We start from the raw sequence: 20,049 nt of genomic DNA on the forward strand, positions 1-20,049 counted from the left end.
GATAGAAGTAGAAGTCATTACCCAACACAGAAAGAGAGAGAGAGAGAGATTAATTTTAAAGCTAAGTCCAATTTGTATATTTTTTACCGACAATGTTACAACTCCAATCCTTATCATTTAACTATCAATAAATTAAGACAAACTGAATAAGGAAAATGAGTCACACAACTTCCCGGATGAAAACTGTCAGAACTATGCTATTTTGGAATTAAACTAACTAATGAATGGAATACTGAGGAACTTCTTAAACTGTGATTCACAATAAAACTATTTACGCGCTCTTAAGCAGATGTCCTCGTCAAATATTAGTCACGTGACCGTGGCCATATTTCATGCTTACAACATGCGGTTTCACAGACAGCGGCTACAGCCATCTATCATCGGCACCACAGGTCCGACACGTTTGTGTGGTGTGACTTACAAGAAATCAATTCGCGAAACAAAAACAAAACAGAACAAAATAAAAAAAGAAATCGACATCTAGTACTTTAACCAATGTTTACCACATTTTTTCCCGGACGACATTTCCTTGTCGTCTTCTGAAAATGAGGAACGGCGAATAAATGTAATTAATCATATTGGAGACGTGGAATAAAGCTTTGGAAAATTGGACGGAAGGGTTACCCACTTTTAAGATAACAGACTTGTTGTGTGCATGGTACGGATCAACTCCTAAACATATTTCCATCCTGTAGCCCTTCATAGTAATAACCAGCCTATCACGCCGCCTGAACTGGGACATAGTACAGCAAAGTCTTGCTTCCCTTCTCGATGTTGACTTTAAACGTAGATAAGTGCAAGGTGAAAGAGGATAATCGGAGAGAGAGAAAAAGGTAGACAGGGAGAGAGAGAGGGGGGGGGGGGGAAGGAGCTCTAAAGTTGTGAGCAATTTTGACGAACGTGTTAAGTTGTGGACGATACTTATTAAAGACGTGTCATGGATTTTATTTCTTATCAGACAATAAAAACTGGTGTGGAAAAAATATCTCCATCAATCTCCCCACCGTTACTCTCCCTCCGTCTCTCTTTCTGTGAAGATCTACGTAAACGTTTCCGTGTATAGAATTAAGACATTAAGACAACTCGGCAAATCATTCACGAAAATGGCAGACAGACAAGATAACTGTCGGGTTGCAGATTTTCATTTCTAAACACACATTTGCGATTACCAATCGCAGACCTTTGTCACCAAACACCGCCGTCACGACACCGTGGGTGACAAGTGCTCACCGTAAATAGTCCGTGACTCATGACCTACGCCCTACAGTAGCATATTTCTTTATCAGTTATTTGCTCTTAGGATCAGGAAGTATATTTTTGTTCAAGCACCATTGAGGATCAGAGCGATTTTGATCACGTACATAATCGAATATCACGTTCCCGCCCGACTGCACCCTAACTCCTTTATCATTAACCCCAAGATACTAACTTCTCTAGGCCATAATGACATATATAACGTATAAGCTAATATTTAAAAACATCAATTAACAATTGTAGATTTATATAACACATATCCCCATTTTACAAAGGCTCTGTGCACCTTACTGAATAATAAGAGAATAGTGATAAAGGGAAAGTGTATCCACCTAGAGGCGATTTTTCCAAATGGAAGAAAGTGGAGAACGAAAGGGGTAGAAACCGAAGCACCCTCCGAAAACGCAAGGGAAGCCAACTATATCCAGAGAGACAGAAAAAGAGATACGCCCGCCCAGACACGAGATTCGTACACAGGAGGTCCCATTGCACTGATGACGCAAGTGTTCACCACTGAGCCACCAGGCCAGCCCCTAACAGCAGCGTCCTTCACGGATCTTAGGTCACGTGACTGTGGGTGGTGCTCGTCTCGAAAGCAACAAACCAGACCTGAGATGCTTCCTTTAGTGTCTCTTACCAGACCCTCTTCTTCCGCATGTTTGTGTGCGTACTCGGCAAAAACCCTTTCATCAGACAAACTTACCTGAGTGTCCGTCTCATGCACTACACCTTGTCGCACCTCGTTCTTCTAGCAAGGCGTCGGCTGCTTACGAATCAAGAGACACATTACTAATGTTTTTGTCAAGTGTTTGGGAATCTGATACTGCTACAAAAATACAATAAAATAACGGGAATCTTTAGAGGAGGAAGAAATAGAGATAAATGATTTCATAAAAGCGGAAGATAGATTGAAGAGTCATTTAATTTGCTTCAGCGGATAAATTCCGACCCAAATTATAAAAAAAATTATAATTAAAAAGAAAAGAAAAAAAAAAGAAAAAAATGGTGTATTTATAGTTTTTGCGAAAGTGAAGCCAGTTTTCAAAACACTGTTCCTGCTAATGGTCGTGCGGTCTGGAGGTCCTGCATGGAGATCGGAAACAAAGCACCCGAAAATGAGGTAATGTGGTAATATGATAAATATTTTAAAATAAACTCAGATATTTCGCTTCCGTTGTGATTTGCACCATCCCTAAATGAGAAATAAAAGAAGTCAACACACCATACGTAGCTCTAGCCTGATAATCGCAGTGCCCTTCGCATGCGAGGCACGTGCCACCACCTGCGCTTCACGTCATCATCAATTTATGTCTTCTCGAACCTCTTAATTGTTCTCTCTGTCTTCTCTTTTTTTTTTACACAGTGTTACTCTTCGTAAACTTTTGATTCTTTATATCGAACACACGTGCTGCTTAAAGTGTGGCAAATATTTGCTGAGTACACTCCAACATGATATATCATATAATTGGTAAAGGCCGTGTATGCGCAAGTAAGAAGAATTTTTTTTTTTAATCGATAACCAATGACAGGTACAAGACAGCTGGAAAAAAGTACTCTAGTTTCGGAAAATCTTTCACAGCAGATATACACGTGTCGTGATCCGTTTGCACATACAGTGCAGTGAATAAAAACTTCGTCTTTGACTGGACTTCGATCGTTTGACTGAATCAGAACACAGCGACTTTCGTGACGTGACACACGGGAGATAACTGATTTCAATAGACCGGAGTTGTCCGCCCTCTCGTCTCTTCTGCTACGTTGACCGAAGATAACGGACAATCACAGACCCACAGGAATCCACAAGAGCTAAAGCGGCTGTTGTAGAACTAAGTAACGATGCCACTGAAAAAAATCCCCCGAATCCTGTCACCAGATTTATTGTATATTCTGAGCTCCATGGGACATGGTGACGAAATAGGTACGTTGACAGAATTTTGAATATAGTAAACATCTTGAGAAATACAAATTTTATAGTAGCGCACTGTTGGCGTATATATAAAAAAATGACCGTATAAATCAAGGAAGCGCATTTTATAAGATTGTTTTGTACTATATTTCAGGTCGTAGATTTTGTATTCCTATCAATTTTTCCTGTGCTGTACATATAGTTTTCGAGACTCGCAAATGTTTGATGTGTAAACGGATTTGCATGGTTACGCTCATACAATTGGAAAAGGGGCGTGTCTTTTTCTTTTTAATTAAAAAAGACAGAAGCAGAATCAAAATAGTTATCGGTATTATGCTCTCGACTAACCCTCAAAGTTTCCTCCTTACTTGCATTGGTAACCGTTAAAACTACAGGTTTCTGTAAAGTTAAAAATATTAAGCTTAGCTATCACTCCCCTACACCTGTGAAAATTCCCATGGGGCGTAGCTGTGAAATGTTCGAGATCTGTGTCACAAAATTCTGTTCGGTACAAATGCTGCGAACTGATTGAGGCATTTTATGAAACAGTTATGTTTGTCCACTATTTCCTTATGCAAATGTAATTCAAAATTAACTTGCTGGATACATACACTGCATGCCCTTCGATCAAGATTTTACTTGATGGTCAATGAAAAGATTAAAAGGATTTAGATTGCTAAAATCATAGTATTAACTATTGATTCTTAAGCAACAATGTCACTTACAGTAATTGATGATAGACTATTATAATACATTATAAATCTTAATTTATATACAGAAATAAAATGACTGCGCACTTATGGTTAGTAACAGATCAGCCTTAACTTATTTTCATAAATTTTTTTTTCCCCATCCTGTTAGCATCAGATTTTTTTTGTTTTGGTAGGGGTGGAGCCAACAAGAAGATCTCCATGTTGGTGTCATAGTGCATGAGAGCTATCATACTTTCAATTTTTTGTGCAGTCTTGGCAGATGCTTATTTTCCTTCAGCTTCGGTTTGTCGGTGTGGACCCAAAGAGATTCGAGCAGATGGTAAGAGAATAAGAAAAGGAACCCTGTGTGTGTGTATATATATATAATGCATATAAACACAGTAGCTTATCCTCTTAAGCTTGAACTATACACATCAAAGTCTTAAAGATGTAACTCTTCAGTGAGCAAAAAAAAAAAACAAAAAAAAAATGTGTACAGTCAGCAAGAAAATGAGAACCAAATAAAAAAAGAGTGTGCTTGGGGATTTTCTTTAGAAATCTTTGACAGTACAATGTTTCTAGGTCTTGGAGCAGCTGATCTTCTTAGAGGAATAATGGAACTGTTTCCCTTGGACCAGTATGTTGAAAAACCAGTGAGTGATAGATCATTGTAATTTTTCCTTGGTAGCTGATAGCGTTGTTTTTCTTTAGTTTTACTATGTATCTTTCTATGTTATGTTTTCTTCATCAGTAATCTGAGTTGTTTACCTCATTTAGAGTGAAGATGAGTTGCTTGAGGGTAGGGAAGCTGTATAAATTGGGAAAAAATATTTTTAAAGTAAAATTCTCAGTAGGGGGTCCTTGTTTAGAATAAACAAAAAATATGTAGTGCATTCTTTAACATGCACTGAGATATGCAACAGAGCAAATTAAATATTGCTTGTCAGGCATAAGTAGCGAAAAAATTTGCTCTGGCCTATTTTTGTGTCTTCTATTGGTTTCATTCATGATTCTTTTTCTTAACAGGTTGCAGTTATGCACAGAGTTCCTGAAGATGAGGCAAAAGGACTACCTGTCCCTATCTGGGATACATTTCAGGAGATAGTTGACAGTGCTGAAGGCAAAAAGGTCGGTCTTGTATGCTAGGTAAAATACGTCATAAATGCTAAGTATGAAAAGTCACAAGACCAAAGGCTCTGAACAAGAGACATATCTGATATCCTGCCATTCAAATAAATTTCTGTTTTTTGTTAAGGAGAGTATTTAGCTTGCATTGTCTCCTTACACATAGGTTTTATTTAGGACTATAGTTCTTCCAATATTTCAGCATTCTTTTATACATTGTGAACAAGCGTTTTTGTTTGGGCTTAAATCCTGTATCATAAATCATGACAGCATTCTGTTCATAAATTTAAAAATCTACTCTTCTGATCTTGTCAAGGTCCAAATTGAGCAGGTGGAGCGTTTTGCATTTTACGAGCGTGCCAAGAGGGCATTTGCTGTTGTTCACACAGGGTAAGAATAGTAAAGCAAACTGTTGAATAGTGATCACATGCCCCTTGTTTCCTTGTGAAAAGACCTTGCTTTTAAAGAATCAGCTACAGCATCATTCAGTACTGTTTTTATGACAGACAAATGTTGCTATAACGGTTTTGTAAATGAACACAAAGGGCATGCAGGTACACATTTTTGAGAAAGAGAAGGGATATTAGGCAGTTAAAAAAAAAATGTTTTCATGGGAGGAGTTAGACTGGTCTGAGATACTTCCTGAGGCATCCTTCATGTCCTTGAGTAAGATGAGAGCAATCGAAATAAGAAGGATGAAGAAAGGAGTTGACCAAAGGGAGATAACTACATTGCATGGCTACCGGTCGCAGAGGGACTTGTGAGCATAATTATTATTCTTTCATTACACACCACCTTCGGAGAACATAAGTATTTTTAAGGGATAAAAACCTAAATAAGTAAATCATTGTACTTATATTTTCCCTCTTAACTGAAGATTTTGGGATGCAATGTAATTTTTTTTAAATATTTTAAAAATGTGGCTATCAGTGAGCCTGGGCAGTGGGTAGACTGCAGGAACTTGACTCGGAAGAATTCAGGTGTTTACCGCTATGTAGCTAAGGCATGTAAACAAGAGTATGTTATGCTAACCTACCCACCTAATGTGGCTGCAAAAAGCAGTTATCCTAGTGCATGGTCTATAAAAGTAATTTTATGAAAGTACGATTATTCTGTTGATAACATAATTGCTTGCGTTTGTTATTGCCTTAATCATCTATATTAATTGCTTTTGTATAACTCCAGCTTTTTATATGCACTGTGCTTATTTGAACTACTCAATCATTTGTAAATCTTTTGATTAATGAACTGATATGTGATTGGAACTTCATTATCATTGGTAAATGTTACAAGTGTCTATGCTATCACTTTTTCAGGGAAACTGCACAGTATGGAAACATCATCCTGAAAAAAGGGCTGTGTTTCTAGAAATGGCAGTACCAACATATTGTTTTAGACAAGTTTATGTTAATGATGAAGCAAGAACTTTTCTCAATAGGCAGATGGGTTAAATGATTTAAAAGTATTTTTGTGTGTGCGTGTGTGGCTTCTACACTTTCTCGATAAAGTCATAATAACGTGTAAGTCAGACTTAAGGATGGAAAAACTGCCCCTCTGTTGGTGTACAGATGCTGCTTTTACATCATGGGGTTAATAAAATTTTTCCAGTTGGACCATGTGATATTTCTTGAGAATATGGGTCATCAAACCAACATTTTGCTTTTGATATAGAGATGATTTCAAAGCCATTTGTGTACTTCTACGTATGTGAGAAAGTGTGTGGGTCTATATATTTTTTTAAACTGGATTAAACAGTACTTGATTTGTGCACATCATGAAACTCGGTGAGATGTGTTTATGCGCAAGATGTGAATGATTGTGCACATAAGCATCTAAGAAAATAAAAGGTATAAGGTCAATAGTTATATGCATACTGTAAATCCAAGAAGCATCTTTCTGGATGACGAAAAGATGATCCAAGATTGTTGCTCGCACATATTGTCTCTTATGCTGCATTGTCCACTTGCCCATGCATTTCACAGTGAAGCTATAAATGTTTTTAAGTGGATCATTAAATCTGGGTTTCCCCAGACACTGTCCATCTGCATTGACTACAAGAGACAACCAGCGAAGAGGCATGGATAAGGAGCATTATTTATTGCACATGAAATGCATATATACAACAAGCAGTCTTAAAAATCAAGAATCTCACTAGCAGGAATCAACTACTACTTGCAAGATCAAAGGATCACTTGAAGTAAATAGCACTAGCATACGTAGCAAATAAGATCTTTATTTCTACAATTGCATAGTACAGTGCTGAAGCTCTTGTAGTTAAAGTGTACTTCTCTGATAAAATATTTCTTTAAATAGCTACACAAATAATTTTTGCAAAAGATTCATTTTCAATCAAAACAATGAAATTCAGACAAATGCCAGTCTTTTTGGTCCTGTTGTCATCCATTATACCAATCAAGAAACAGGAGTGAAAATGAACATACAACTATAAAGAAAAGAATCCAAACTCTGAACTCCGCTTTTTTCTTGATGGCCTGCAACAAATATGAATTTTAATATCTTAGATGTTTTTAAAGAGTGCTTGTCTTATTTCTTAAAGTACACAAATTCAAGCCATCAAACAATCATATAAAAGGAAAGAAGGATATTGAAAAACAATGTTCACTGATAATATTGTCAACTGTGACCTACAACTAAATATAAACATCTTCATATTTCTCCTACCTCTCGAATTTCCTCATTGGCATCTTTGATGTTGATAGATGTTCCAACCACTGTAGTAGAGATTGAATCAATCTGCTTGTCCTGTTAAGAGAAAGCACTTGTTTAAAAAAAGATTTAGTTCTATAACTCACTTATATAGAATCTTCACATGGATCGTGTATAAAGCAATTGGAAGCAAAAGCTGTGACAAAGAACAGCGTGGACATATCAACTAAAACATTATGCGCTTACCTGCTCCAAAACTTTTTCAGTGAAGATTTCCTGAAGCTTAGCAATTTCCACCACTTTGCCCTCTATCTGCCTGAAAAAAGCCGAAGTCCTTCATAAAAATGTCAAAAAGAAATCTTTCCTGGCTGATAAGTAAAGTTTATACATGTGTTTTTCGTCTCCTCACTTATCTTTGCAAAAAACTGTCCACAACATAATCTTGTACCAAAATAAAATTAAAAAATTACCGTAAAAAACACAAATGTCAAAAGCAGTATGTTCTCACCTGACTTCCTCAGCCATGCTGTTCATCTCCTCATACAGGGCTTGATTCTCCTGCTCGAACTTCACATACATAAACAGTACACATTATTTTTAAATTGTTGAACTTCTGATATCTGATCCTCACAATTCAATCAGCAAGTGAGACAAACTTTATACCATAATTCTTTTTTTTAAAGCCTCTACTTGTTATTAGTAGCTTCAGCTAAGACCAATGTTGGTTACCATTTGAGCCTCCTCAGGAGAAATGTCCACCTCCTCCTGGTCACTTCCTCTCTCCAAAAGAGCAATGCTGTCTGGCCGTGAAACCTTTCCTTCCTCCTTGCCTTCAAAACCTGATCATGATAAAGAGTAAATCATTATGAAATAGCTGCTTAAAAAGAAATAAACAACCATCCCTCTCAAAAAAAACAAGACAAAAAAAAAAAAAAAAAGCAAAAATGTATTACCTAGTCACACAAATAATCTTTAGTCATTGCATCATAAAACACTGCACTGCACAATGACTTCAACCCTCTTACTGTATAAGGCATCAAAATTTTTACTAAAGCATGGAATAAAATGAATGGCAACAGCAACAAAGTAACCCGTGTCTATATTCTGGATAACAGCAAAAGCGAGATCGAAAGAAAGAAATAAAGTCTGTTAGGTAAAACAGAATTCAAGAGATATCTTCTACAGTTTCACACTTTTCTATCAAGTCCATTAGGCAAAAAGTCTTTTCTCAAAATTCTTTCACCTTTCTGCTCAGTGGTCTTCTCATTCTCTTGATTTCTCTGTGCCTCTAGCCGAGCTACAAAGCTCCTACTCTTATCTGGCTCCAGTCTTGATCTGTCAACACAAAATCTTCCTGACTCTAATGGTCCTTGGCTTTCTTCATTTTGCTATCATTCATTGCTGGGTTCTAATTATTGCTGCAAGCTTCCAGAATTTATACATGTAATTTGATGCAAGCATCAAATACTTCCTTTCCTTATTTTTATAATACAAAACAATGTCAGATAAATCACCATTGTACACAGAGAAAGGCTGCCATCTGAATGACCCTTTTACACTAAAATGCAGTATTAGATAAATCTACTAAGCATGCACTAAAAGCATAAATATTTTTTAGTATTTCTTTTATATTTTTTATATTTTTATTTTTTATTTGAGAATCTTAGATATTGTGAATTCTACTAAGTCTTTATAGCTGCTCACATCTTTTTTTTATCCACTACACGTTTAACTCGTACAGCCTTCTGCTCACTGTAGATCTTGCACACAGCTGAAGAGAACAAAAACAACAAAGCTGTTTTATAAATGAGAATGAGAAAGATTTGTTTCGAACAAGATAACTTTAAAACTGGAAATTCCACCACACCCACCCCCCAACGTGCCCTTATACACATTGAATGTTCTCCTCATGCTGAATGACAATAAATTAATGACATTCAAAAGCAATTAGCCACATTACACATTTTTAATTTTTTTAAAATTAATTTCATATAGGTTGGACACTTTTTAATGTTACATTATAGGTGCATGGAAAATGTGCATTTTGTCAGAAAACCATTTAGTTGAGCTTTCTTATAAGTAAATTTACTAGCACCTTCCAGGAAATGCAGTTGTGTCTAACAAGGATATAGACAGTATCCAAGAGTATAGTATCTGATTTAACGCAGAGCTTAACATGCAATTAAATCTTCAAAACAGAAAACTTTACTAGTGTTGTGTAAGTGACCTTTTAAGTAAGCATCAATGAGAAACAGAACCGCAGCACGATGGTCTTTCACTTGAGGATGAACAGTCTGGGCACCAGTCTCCTCACGAAACCTCTGAATTGTTTCACGGCAGGTTTTAATTATGCTTTGTGCTTCACTATCTATCTGGTCTCTCTCAGCATCTGTCATGGTTGAAAGGTGTCCTGCTAGCAGACTGCAGCAAGAATTTGATATCAACAAATGTAAAATAACACAGGTCAATTAATAAGAGAAAACATGTCAGAATATTATGGAGACTTGTAGTTGATTTAACAAATAGCAAGGAGTGAATTTATTGTATACACAAATGTAATGTAACGATAATAATATTTAATGGAACTTTGATCGATCAATGCAAGCTTGTGGCTTGAAGTGTACAAAATTATTAATTATACTGTTACCTGCCAGCATTAACATACTCCTTTCTATTTTGCAAAAGAAAGTCTCTCAGCTTGGTGATGTTGATCACCTGGAAGAAGCCCCAAATCGATATTTACTGAACTTCAAAATGTGTATTTATCTCTTTCTCTCTCGCACACACACAAGCACGCATGTGTTCGTCTGTTTTCTTAAATCTACCGCGACCACTTAAGCCTAAATATTTCTTTCACGTTGTTTTGTCTTGATGTATTTGAAAACAAGCGGGAGTCAGACTACCGCAGCAGTATTTCTTCTTTACCAGTCTGTGTTCCTTTCGTAAATCGACAAATATGGAAACAAACTATGATATTCACGTACCAGATTCCTTGCTTTTGTTTCAAAATCTCCTCTTTGCTTTGCTGTTGGTAAAATATTGCTCTTCGAACTGGTGTTGGTTTTTTGATCGTGAAGCTTTTGACGTGATTTAACAGCTTTCACGTTCGCCTTGAACACATTTGTTACGTCAGCCATGTTTGGCTGCAAGTTTCTGTTTCACCACAAACTTGTCTACACGTCTGTGGCTTCTCGGGGCTTCCCTGCCATTGTTCCAGGGACGCTACTCTCGAAGGCTAAAGGTTTTCTACACACGTTGTTAATTCCCCTTAAACGTGATGCCGATATGCATTACGTACCCTTTCGTTATTTTAAACTTTTAAGCATTTGTCTCAGCAGTATCAGTAAAATAAATAAATAAATAAATTACGACAAAAGTCTGACTCTTTTTCTTGAAAAGGAAGCTAAGAAGGCCTAGCAAAATAAAGTAAAGATATTTAAAGTATTTGAATAGCTTAAAGCAGTCGTGTTCAGTATTACACAATCTGCAATCCTCGAAGACTGATTTTAAAAAGCTGTTTGAGAGGATCAGAATTCGCACGGGCGCTCGGTGGTGTAGTGGTTAAAATACTCGCTTGTCACCACTGCAGAGAGTGGCTCAGGGCTTAGATTTTGTCTCGGGACGGCTGGGTGTCGGGGTTTTTTTCTCCGGGTACTCAGGTTTCCTCCCCTCCCTCTCCCCTCAAAGTGCCCAATCGCTGCAAGGTGGAAGCACTTTTTTGCTAAACAAGCCAACCAACCAACCATCAAAATTTCTGGTAGTGTATCATCACTGCAATGAGAAATTCAGGGTTCAGGTCTCGTCTCGGGACACTCTCTGTACGTGACACTCTATTTACGTGACATATTTTTTTCGGAGGGCTATAGGTGTCGGGAGGCGGCCCGGTGGCGCAACGGTTAGCGCTGTTAGCGCCTGTCACCAATACAGTGAAGGTTGGCTGCCCTGAGTTCAATTCTCGTCTCGGGCATGCTGTTCTTTCTCTGCACGTGGCATCTGTTTACAGGGCTGGCCGCCCTCCGCCAAGGACGGTCCCAAGCCCGGCTGAAAAAGGAGGAGGGTTGGGCGTGGGGCCAGCACCCCCACCCCGTTAAACAAATCCTTGCTACCGAAACATCGACAACAGTTAAGACTGTAGTCGATGGCCTATGCCCCCAGGAGGGGCGAAAGGGCCTAAAAAAAAAAAAAAAAAAAAAATAGGTGTCGGGGGTTAATGCGGGTACTCGGTTTCCTCCCAATCCTTTTCCGCCATAGTGCAAAATTCCCTCAAGAGAATCAACCCGCCATCAAAGCTATGTTTTTAATAGCGCGCACGCATGCGTGTTTTCGGATTTTGTCTTTCCTCTAACAAACTTGAAAAAGGCAACGATCTGGACAGTGATATGGGTTTGACAGTGACATAACGAATAAGATGTTGCTGTTTGAACAAGCTGTAGTGTCATTTGAAAGTACAACATGGTGAACATACATCTCGAAAAAGGACTTCGCGTGGGGACTGACTTTAACTCACCAACAGCATAAATTATCTAAAGAAGTCAGTAACACCTTATTCACACAACGTGCTATACACTTGATAAATTATTTGTACAGAACAATTGAAAATATAAGATAATGCTATCGATATACAAAAGACACGATAGAGATCCAAACTAGAGAAGGATCCACAGGATAAATGATGAAATTACTTTTGAATTGTAAACGTTGTTGCACGTCCTTATTTAATTTCTGTGACAAAAGTGGAATTGTGATGCAGTGTTGTGACTGGCATCATGAAGAATATTTTATAGTGTCTTCGATACAGTGTAGAAGCCATCTGTAAATTTGCTGAGGAGAGACATTAATTACAACTAGGGAATGTGGCAGTGGGAATCAGTATCAGAGGGTTAGAAATAAATGTCATATTCACTTGCTTCTGTGTGTGTGTTTTGTTTTTCGCTGGTTGCCTGCGTGCGTGTGTTCATATGCAAGCACGCATATATAGATTTGCCCATTCCAATATCCCACATTCATCCTTTCGAAAGCCTTGCCCAAACACAAAAGCTGATATTACAAAGATTTTCCGTCCTTCTGTGTCTCGTGTTTTGACTCTGGCCGAAGAAAAATATATTCCTCTTCCTCCACTGGTTAATCTTTCATTACAAGGCCCGGAGGAACATCAGAGGAACAGAAGTTGGTGGGAGGGTAATCAATTGAGTCAACAGCCGCAAGACCTTGACTCTCGTGGCTCGTCTCCCTCCGTCTCGTGCCCAGCTCTCCAGCCCCAGCTTAGGCCCAATGGGGTGTGACATTTTCAAGCGGCAACCGTGCAGAATGCAAACAATCATTTCTCCAGGGTTCCATCCTACGACATCCAGCGTTTTCTGTCGTTTCGCACGGTGTTACAGACACAAAACAACTCGTAAATCCGGAACAGACCTCTAGGAGCAGTGCGCAGCCGCACGGCGCAAGGTCAAAGAATGAGGGGTCAAGGAGAGGTGGAGGTCACAGTCTTCTTGCCCTTGACGACGACCGAGCGGAAATTGAAAGCAGCGTGCCTCTGGTGCTCCGCGGGCTGGCAGACAGAGAGGAGCGGTCCACAGTCTACAGGATGCCATTATGTTTCTCTCCATACTATTGCCAGTGGAGTGCTCTTTCCTTGAATACTCAGCAATAATTTTTGTCTTCTTTTTATCCTTCGTCTTCTCATCACCCTTAATTGTAATCGTCATTGTCGTCATGTATATCCCCACAGATGTTTTTCTTTATTTATGTAATCCTCTCCTTTATTTGTGAAAGTTAGTCTTCGTGTAAAATAAGCAGAATGGTGTGAGGGTGTGTGTGTCAGAGAGAGAGAGAACGTGCTCTCACTCGCGGGGACATTGATGAACGAACGGTTAGGGATGGGAGGAAGGGTAAGTTTAGGTTAGGATTGAGGCTTTACAGGCTGAGCTGGTGGCGTGTATTAATTTTTGTTTGATAGTGGTTGCACGTGATGGGAAAAATTTAATTTATATAAAATTTAGAAAATAGGAAATCGAAATATATTTGTGGAATCATAGCTAGTTCACAAAATGCTCTTCTGTGTGTGTGAGAGAGTGGGGATATTGACTGTGTATGAATGTGAATATGTGTGGAGTATTCACACACATACACACGCAGAAAAAAGTTTTAAAAAGTTGCAAAGCGAAGTGGAATGTTTTCGGCATATAAAAATAACAACAAAATTGGGAATGCTTTGGAAACGCTACAACAGAAAAAAGGAGAGAAAAAAAAAGGTTTCTCTGCGAATAATTAAACAATGCACACGTTATTACTATGACAACACAATTTGCATTTGCCTCGCATTAAACTGGCAGGTCAAAGGACTTCGCTTCCGAAACCTCCAATGAATAAGGTAAACTCAGATTAATAGCTGTTGCGGGAGTCACAATGGCAGTGGCTATTATGTAATGTATGTGGGCGCCTCAGCTTTTAAAACACGCTTAGCAATTCATTGCTGTTATAATACAATGCCATTCGTCGTCATCTCTGACATCGAGGACGATTTATAGACCGTTCTATCATCATTCATTTGCATCCACGCGTTGTGTGAAGACACATCAGAATTAACGGGCACTAAAATTGGACCTTCGCGGGCTGCACCACGACACCTAACCCGTTTTCTTTAATTTTATTAGCTTGTGCTTGTCTGGGTAGTGAATACCGCCATTTGGCTGTGTGGCGTGCATTTGTGTGAGTGAATAGTATGGATAATAATCCTCTGATTTAGGTAGACCGTGGCTTTGTTTTTATGTATCTTGCTGGGTCATGCCTTCTGTATACAATTGTGTTTGTGTGTGTGTGTGTGTTTTCGTTTACAGGCAGGAGTGTGAACATCTTGTATGCTATTTTCAGCATTCTTGTGAAAAGTTCAGCTTGCTTCTCAGGCTGGTGTAAGAAATGAAGGGTTTGAATATTCATTATTTCACTCTCTCAAGGCTAATCTAAGTGAAACATGAAATTAGTTTCAAATACCAAGAGGGATGACTCGAAGAGTGCATTGTCATAAGTATGTCTCATGTGTTGTGAATTTTCATTAACATTTTTAGGAAAGGCACAATTGGATAAACCTAACTGTAGATGCCTCTTTCCAAACTTCAGTTGAAAGCTGAGATGATCTAAAACCTTATCTTGTGAACAGATAAAAGATTTTTGCCAAAGTAATTATGAGTATCTTGTAATGAACTATCCTCCAATCATTTGTAAAACGTTTTGTGTTGGGGTTTGTTTCCCTTAACCAGAAAAATCAAACATGCATCAGAATATAGTGTTTCAATATTAGATTCGACAATTCTTATTGCACACCTACGTACTATGAAATGTTTGTGATCTTTTGATATCTCAGCAGATTATTTATTTATTTAATTATTTATTTTTTACCTTCATTCTCTTTTCTCCTCCTTCTTTAGAGAAAGAAAAAGAACCAGACAAGGAACAACAACAAGAAGAAAAAAATTCGTTTATTTACCAATTGAAATTACAATAAGATTTGACTTATAGACACCACTTACTCTACAAAAACCAATCACACTTACACCCACACTCACAAACTTGCACTATTATTTGCACACACCCCAAAAAGAATTCTTTCACACACAACCTCTCTTTCCCTCACTCTATTCTTTCTTTGGAATACACTTTGTAGTACACTATACACTAGGTTAGATTTATCACATTTTAAAGCATCACTATCAAACATATTTTTCTTTCCTTTTCTTACGTTTCATTTATAATAATGTACAAACCGGAGTCTTCTGGTGAGGGTCAGCCTTCGTGTGTTCCGGTAAATAAAGACGAAGGTTCATCATCACCATGAGGAGGTCAAATATTCCTGTGAAGTTTTATGCTTCAGTCTCCATGGTCCTTTATCTATGAAGACCAGGTCACTCCAACCCGAGTACGTATACAATCAGATATACAAGTCCTTCCTCTCTCATGTGGTCCATGTATGGTATAGACAAGGCCTGATGACTCTACAATCACCTGAAGTTCATGACTTGAAGAAACAACCCAGCATAGAATAACACAAATAAACTTCACTTTGGCCACATCGCCATCGAGAAGGTGCAGCACTGAAATTCGCGCTGGCTTTTATCAGATCTCGCGAGAAGCTTCTCTACGTTCTCACAAGGGAAAACGACCCGCTTCTCTCCTGATATTTTTATATTTCTAATTGAAAATAATTCTTAAACCTGCCCTGCCTTTGGTGGGGAAAAATGTGTACCTTTTTCTGTCCTTCAATTAGTTGTTGAGCTAATGACCATTTTGTTATTGGCAGGTAGTGTCAGAGACGTGAAATTTTTTCCCGTTAAACGTGATTTTCTCTAGAGTGTAATTTCATACTCGAGTCGTTTCTTCGAAATCTCGTTGTGGCGTGAATCTTCGAGCTTCAGTGAGAAAACATGCTGCCACCTGATGCAGTAGGACCTGTCATACATGCATAAATTAACAAAATACTTCTAGTATTCTAACTCCCGCGCATTTGGCAAAGTCGAAAATGAGTCATTTCTATACCAAATAATTAAGCGGTTTGCTTCTCTCAAGGTAGACTGTCTTTGGTGTCTAACACCTGCTCTTTGATAAACACTGGATGGGAACACCTTTCCACATCCTTTTTCACGACTCCTTTTAGTTCATTTCAACTTGCTCCTCCGATTGACCTCTACAAGGGGGACATATTTTGTTAAGATAATGGCATGGAGATCACAAGACAGTGTCAGTGGGTGGATGGACATTCAGATCAACTGCCAGGGTAGGTGAGTTTCCATATGCATGATAACTCTTGTATAGATGCAAACCGTTGTAATACTCAGCAAAGGGACACTGACACATGGGAGACCTTCTATAAACAGATGCACGGGTTTCTGGACGATAAAGAATTATGATCGTGCGAAAATTGACTCTCGCACTGACTGCTTTTGTCTCATAGGGTGTTCGTTATATCTGTTAAAATCTCTCGAAAGATTTGATGTGCATCCGGCTCTTGGCAGGGGCCCGTAACAGGGACCTCTCGATTTGTAACTCCTGCTGTCTGTGCAGCTGCTTTTGCAAAACATGGCCTTGAAAACAACAAAGAGTTCAAACAATAAAATACAAAGCACTAACCTCAAGAAGATTATCGAGCGTTTGCAGGGCCGATGAGACCTTGGCTGGCCCTGAGGACAGATGAATGAGACTGTCCTTCTGTGCCCAAGATCTTGTGATCTGAACTTAGTTTGTGACAGACAGTTGTATACTTACAAGTCGACGGCCATTATATACATTTAATACAATATGGACAATGAGAGAGGGTATAAGTGAACACAACATAGGTTTAACATCCCTATGTGCTTTGCAGATATTGTTCGTTTAGCAAAGCAAACGGGGTTCTAATAAGATACGATTAAGATGTCAAGGTTGTAGCAAATGGGACCACATGCTAATAAGGTTTATCTGTGGATAAGCGTCTAACCTGAGATTCGACCTCTTTCTGTACTTATTAGTGTTTGTACACGTCTACCTCTAGAACAGAAAGGGGTGGGATATTCACCCGGATTTTGTTCTGAGCTTTAAACACTGTCATGAGCAGAATCTATGTCACTGAACACCTTGAGCTTACAAACAGAAATAAGTACATTCTCAGTGTAACAAGTTTGTACTGTCTTAGTAATATCTTTGGTTCTCAGAAGCATCGATGTCACAAGGTGTCTGAAATCATGACACGTGACTGTACACGGTACCAAGTCCTTTCTTAGACCATGCCACCTTAGAACATATATACTGATGTTATATTATTTGAAGGCACGTTTTTCAACAACAAAAAAGCTTTTCCCCAGTGCCTCTGAGCCATAGCTTTAAATCGTTATGAAAGTCTAAGGGGTAGAACTATTGGCCTTTGTGGGATCAGGCGCAACAACTCTGGGCTTCAATTAACTTTTCTTTTCACAGAACGAGCCAGAGAATTTGTCTTTGTGTTGTGTTCTACTTACTATTTGATATTTTGTCGATGTGCCTAAACGTAGGATAGAGGTTACATAAATAAACAATTTTATTGTTATTATTATACTGCTATGTTTTGGTTGGTACGAATGCTACGCACATTTTTTTATATTCTTTTGTATGTTTCTTCTCTTTGATTTAGTACATTACACCTGCTCTTTTAGTGGACAACTGAGTTTGAAAATGCATTCTTGTTATTGGTGTTTGTTTCTTTCTTTTTCTTTTGTTCCTTTTCTCTTTCTACATTTCCTTTCCTTGTTTTGTTCTTTCTTTCCTTCCTTTTTGTTATTTCTGTCTTTTGTTCGTTCTTTTTGTTCTTTATTCTTTCTTCGCTTTCTTTCTTTTGATCTATCTGTCTTTCTTTCCTTTTGTTCTTGTTTAGTAGCAGTAGAGTAGCAGCAAACGATCTTCGCAATGGATTACCACCGACCCTAATCCACGCTCATTTATTGTCATCCACGTTTCTTATTCCAGCCAAGGATTTCTTAAAGGGAGGATAATAAGAACAGTTCTCAATAAACTTGTACCCGCAACTGTAACCGACTAATCACTGGGAAATACAGAAATAGGTTAGAGCGGCGACAACAGGTGGGAAATCATTACCACCAACGAAGACAACAATGGGCGAGACAGGTCACAGCCCGAGGCCTCCAGACCTCGCCACAGAGCTGACCTTTGGAGGCAAGAACGAACCTGAAGCACTGGTGGCAGTGTGGTGTAGGCCACTTAACCTCCGCAGACACAGGACCAGGAGCTGCAAGGCAGACAACCCAAGAGCACAGGGCACTAACCAGGTCATTAAAAATATATTAAGAGTACTCAATTACATGGTCTTTTTCGTTATTCTCTTAATGTGTCCACTGCATTTTCAAAACTCCACCTGATTTTTATTTTCGAGCAAACAATTAAGCCAGCGATGTAACATCACAGCAACCATGGGGTTGGTTTCATGTACGGTCCTTACATTAAGCCCAAGTTTGTGAGGTCTTAATGTTAAACCCAAGTTTGTTCAAATATCTCTGTTGGTTTGGGTGCATTGGAGGTCTTGAAAATGAGTCTGAAGTTGTCGGTCTTCAAGTGGCAGGTCGACTTTTCACATATAGTGAAACTGTTTGGAAGTTAAGCCGAAAATCTTGAGCTTAACATTACGACCAGCTTAAGCTCGCATGAAACTACGTGAGCAGTTCACAAGATATTAAAAATGGGTAGATAGTTTTTGGGTGAATTTAATGTTTGTACATCGTAAAATATTAGTTCCAGTGAGATGTTTCCAAGCGGATAACCCGCTACAAAGCGGTTTACATTCAAGAAGGAACATTTTAATAACACTTGCAAGTTAAAGATAAAACTTGTGAGTTGTGACAGAAGAAGGATACAAGAGATTGTTCCTTTTCCAATGTATGTCCTCCATGCTGACACCAGACCGTGTATTCGCCGAAAGAAGACATAAACAGGCACGTGGCAGGGCCCATGGTGCACCGCGTTTTTGAGCTTGCGATTGGAGAGAAACTGTATCCCTTCTAAAGCCAAAGTGGGCCAAAAACTAGGAGGCAGCGTATCTCTCGGCGCCAGGTCTGCAGAATTTGCGGATGGAGTGTCACTTGGAAGTGCGCATCCGGAGGGATCTTAAAGCGACGTATTGGCCCCCTGACCTCCGCAACCTCGTTCTTTATTTTTGTTGACTTTTTACAGTTTTGACTGCTTTTTCTCTCCTTCTCATTCCCTGACCCTATCTGTTTATCGTTTCCCCTCCATCTTCTGCCTTCTCTATTCTCTCGTTCTGTGCGGTCTCTCTCTCACACACAGAGAAGTGTGATAGAGTAAAAGAAAGCAGCAGACAAACAAATATACAAGGAAACACACACACACACAAACGCTCACATGGACAGGCACACACACACACAGAGGCGGCGTTAGGACCACGCGGGGCTTGGGGCCGACCATCCGCGCGGGGCCGGGGTAATGGAGGACTTCTATCAATATCCCTATTGATATGATGCCGGAAGCACTGATTTATAGACAGTTAGATAGGCTGAATCAATTTCGCGAAATAACGCCCGAATTTAGTGTTTTAATTGTTCGCAACCTTTTCCACCGTTTGTGACAGTAGCGGATTTTTCTTAAAGCGCAATAATATGGTGACGGTAGGTGTAGAGGGCTGCTGTGTTCAGGTACCTTGGTACTGTGATCGACGGGAGGCTCTCATTTAGTGATCACGTGAACCAAGTGTACAGACAGGCCCAGCAACGGCTGTACCTTCTGAGGAGACCGCAGCTTCAATGTCAGCTCTAGGGTGATTGAGACTGTGTACGGGTCTCTTATTGAGAGCATCCTCTCATTTAACATTGCTGCCTGGTATGGTCACCTCCTCGTCAACGACAAGGCAAGGCTGGCCAGTCATCCATCAGGCAA

At 39.0% G+C, this 20,049-nt stretch overlaps 2 protein-coding genes across 2 annotated transcripts; one reads left to right on the forward strand and one right to left on the reverse strand.

Annotated features, from left to right (window-relative positions):
* The first annotated feature begins 2,979 nt into the window (after positions 1–2,979).
* On the forward strand, positions 2,980–6,757 carry LOC112564940 (fucose mutarotase-like). The gene is made up of 6 exons (XM_025240112.1): positions 2,980–3,172; positions 4,124–4,192; positions 4,435–4,505; positions 4,879–4,980; positions 5,294–5,367; positions 6,294–6,757. The coding sequence occupies exons 1-6, from the start codon at positions 3,091–3,093 to the stop codon at positions 6,343–6,345; spliced, it is 450 nt and encodes a 149-aa protein (XP_025095897.1). The 5' UTR covers positions 2,980–3,090; the 3' UTR covers positions 6,346–6,757.
* A 300-nt stretch (positions 6,758–7,057) lies between these two features.
* Positions 7,058–10,876, reverse strand: LOC112564939 (syntaxin-18-like). Its single transcript, XM_025240111.1, has 10 exons — positions 10,629–10,876; positions 10,292–10,359; positions 9,872–10,065; positions 9,349–9,415; positions 8,888–8,979; positions 8,374–8,483; positions 8,153–8,211; positions 7,891–7,960; positions 7,660–7,740; positions 7,058–7,469 (listed from the first exon to the last, which is right to left on the reverse strand). Exons 1-10 carry the CDS (start codon positions 10,779–10,781, stop codon positions 7,374–7,376), a joined length of 990 nt encoding a protein of 329 aa, XP_025095896.1. The 5' UTR covers positions 10,782–10,876; the 3' UTR covers positions 7,058–7,373.
* Between the last annotated feature and the right edge of the window lie 9,173 nt (positions 10,877–20,049).

The sequence above is a fragment of the Pomacea canaliculata genome, linkage group LG5, assembly GCF_003073045.1.
Source record: "Pomacea canaliculata isolate SZHN2017 linkage group LG5, ASM307304v1, whole genome shotgun sequence".
In the NCBI taxonomy this organism is placed as follows: Eukaryota; Metazoa; Mollusca; class Gastropoda; order Architaenioglossa; family Ampullariidae; genus Pomacea; species Pomacea canaliculata.

What these genes read in the sequence shown, in the direction of transcription:
- LOC112564940 (XM_025240112.1), top strand. Translation starts at nt 3,091, where the DNA reads ATGCCACTGAAAAAAATCCCCCGAATCCTGTCACCAGATTTATTGTAT. An exon ending in ACAGTGCTGAAGGCAAAAAG is followed by an intron (nt 4,981 to 5,293) that starts GTCGGTCTTGTA and finishes GATCTTGTCAAG; the next exon opens with GTCCAAATTGAGCAGGTGGA. An exon ending in TTTGCTGTTGTTCACACAGG is followed by an intron (nt 5,368 to 6,293) that starts GTAAGAATAGTA and finishes TCACTTTTTCAG; the next exon opens with GGAAACTGCACAGTATGGAA.
- LOC112564939 (XM_025240111.1), bottom strand. Translation starts at nt 10,781, where the DNA reads ATGGCTGACGTAACAAATGTGTTCAAGGCGAACGTGAAAGCTGTTAAA. An exon ending in CATTGATGCTTACTTAAAAG is followed by an intron (nt 9,416 to 9,871) that starts GTCACTTACACA and finishes TGTTCTCTTCAG; the next exon opens with CTGTGTGCAAGATCTACAGT. An exon ending in AGCATGGCTGAGGAAGTCAG is followed by an intron (nt 7,961 to 8,152) that starts GTGAGAACATAC and finishes GGCTTTTTTCAG; the next exon opens with GCAGATAGAGGGCAAAGTGG.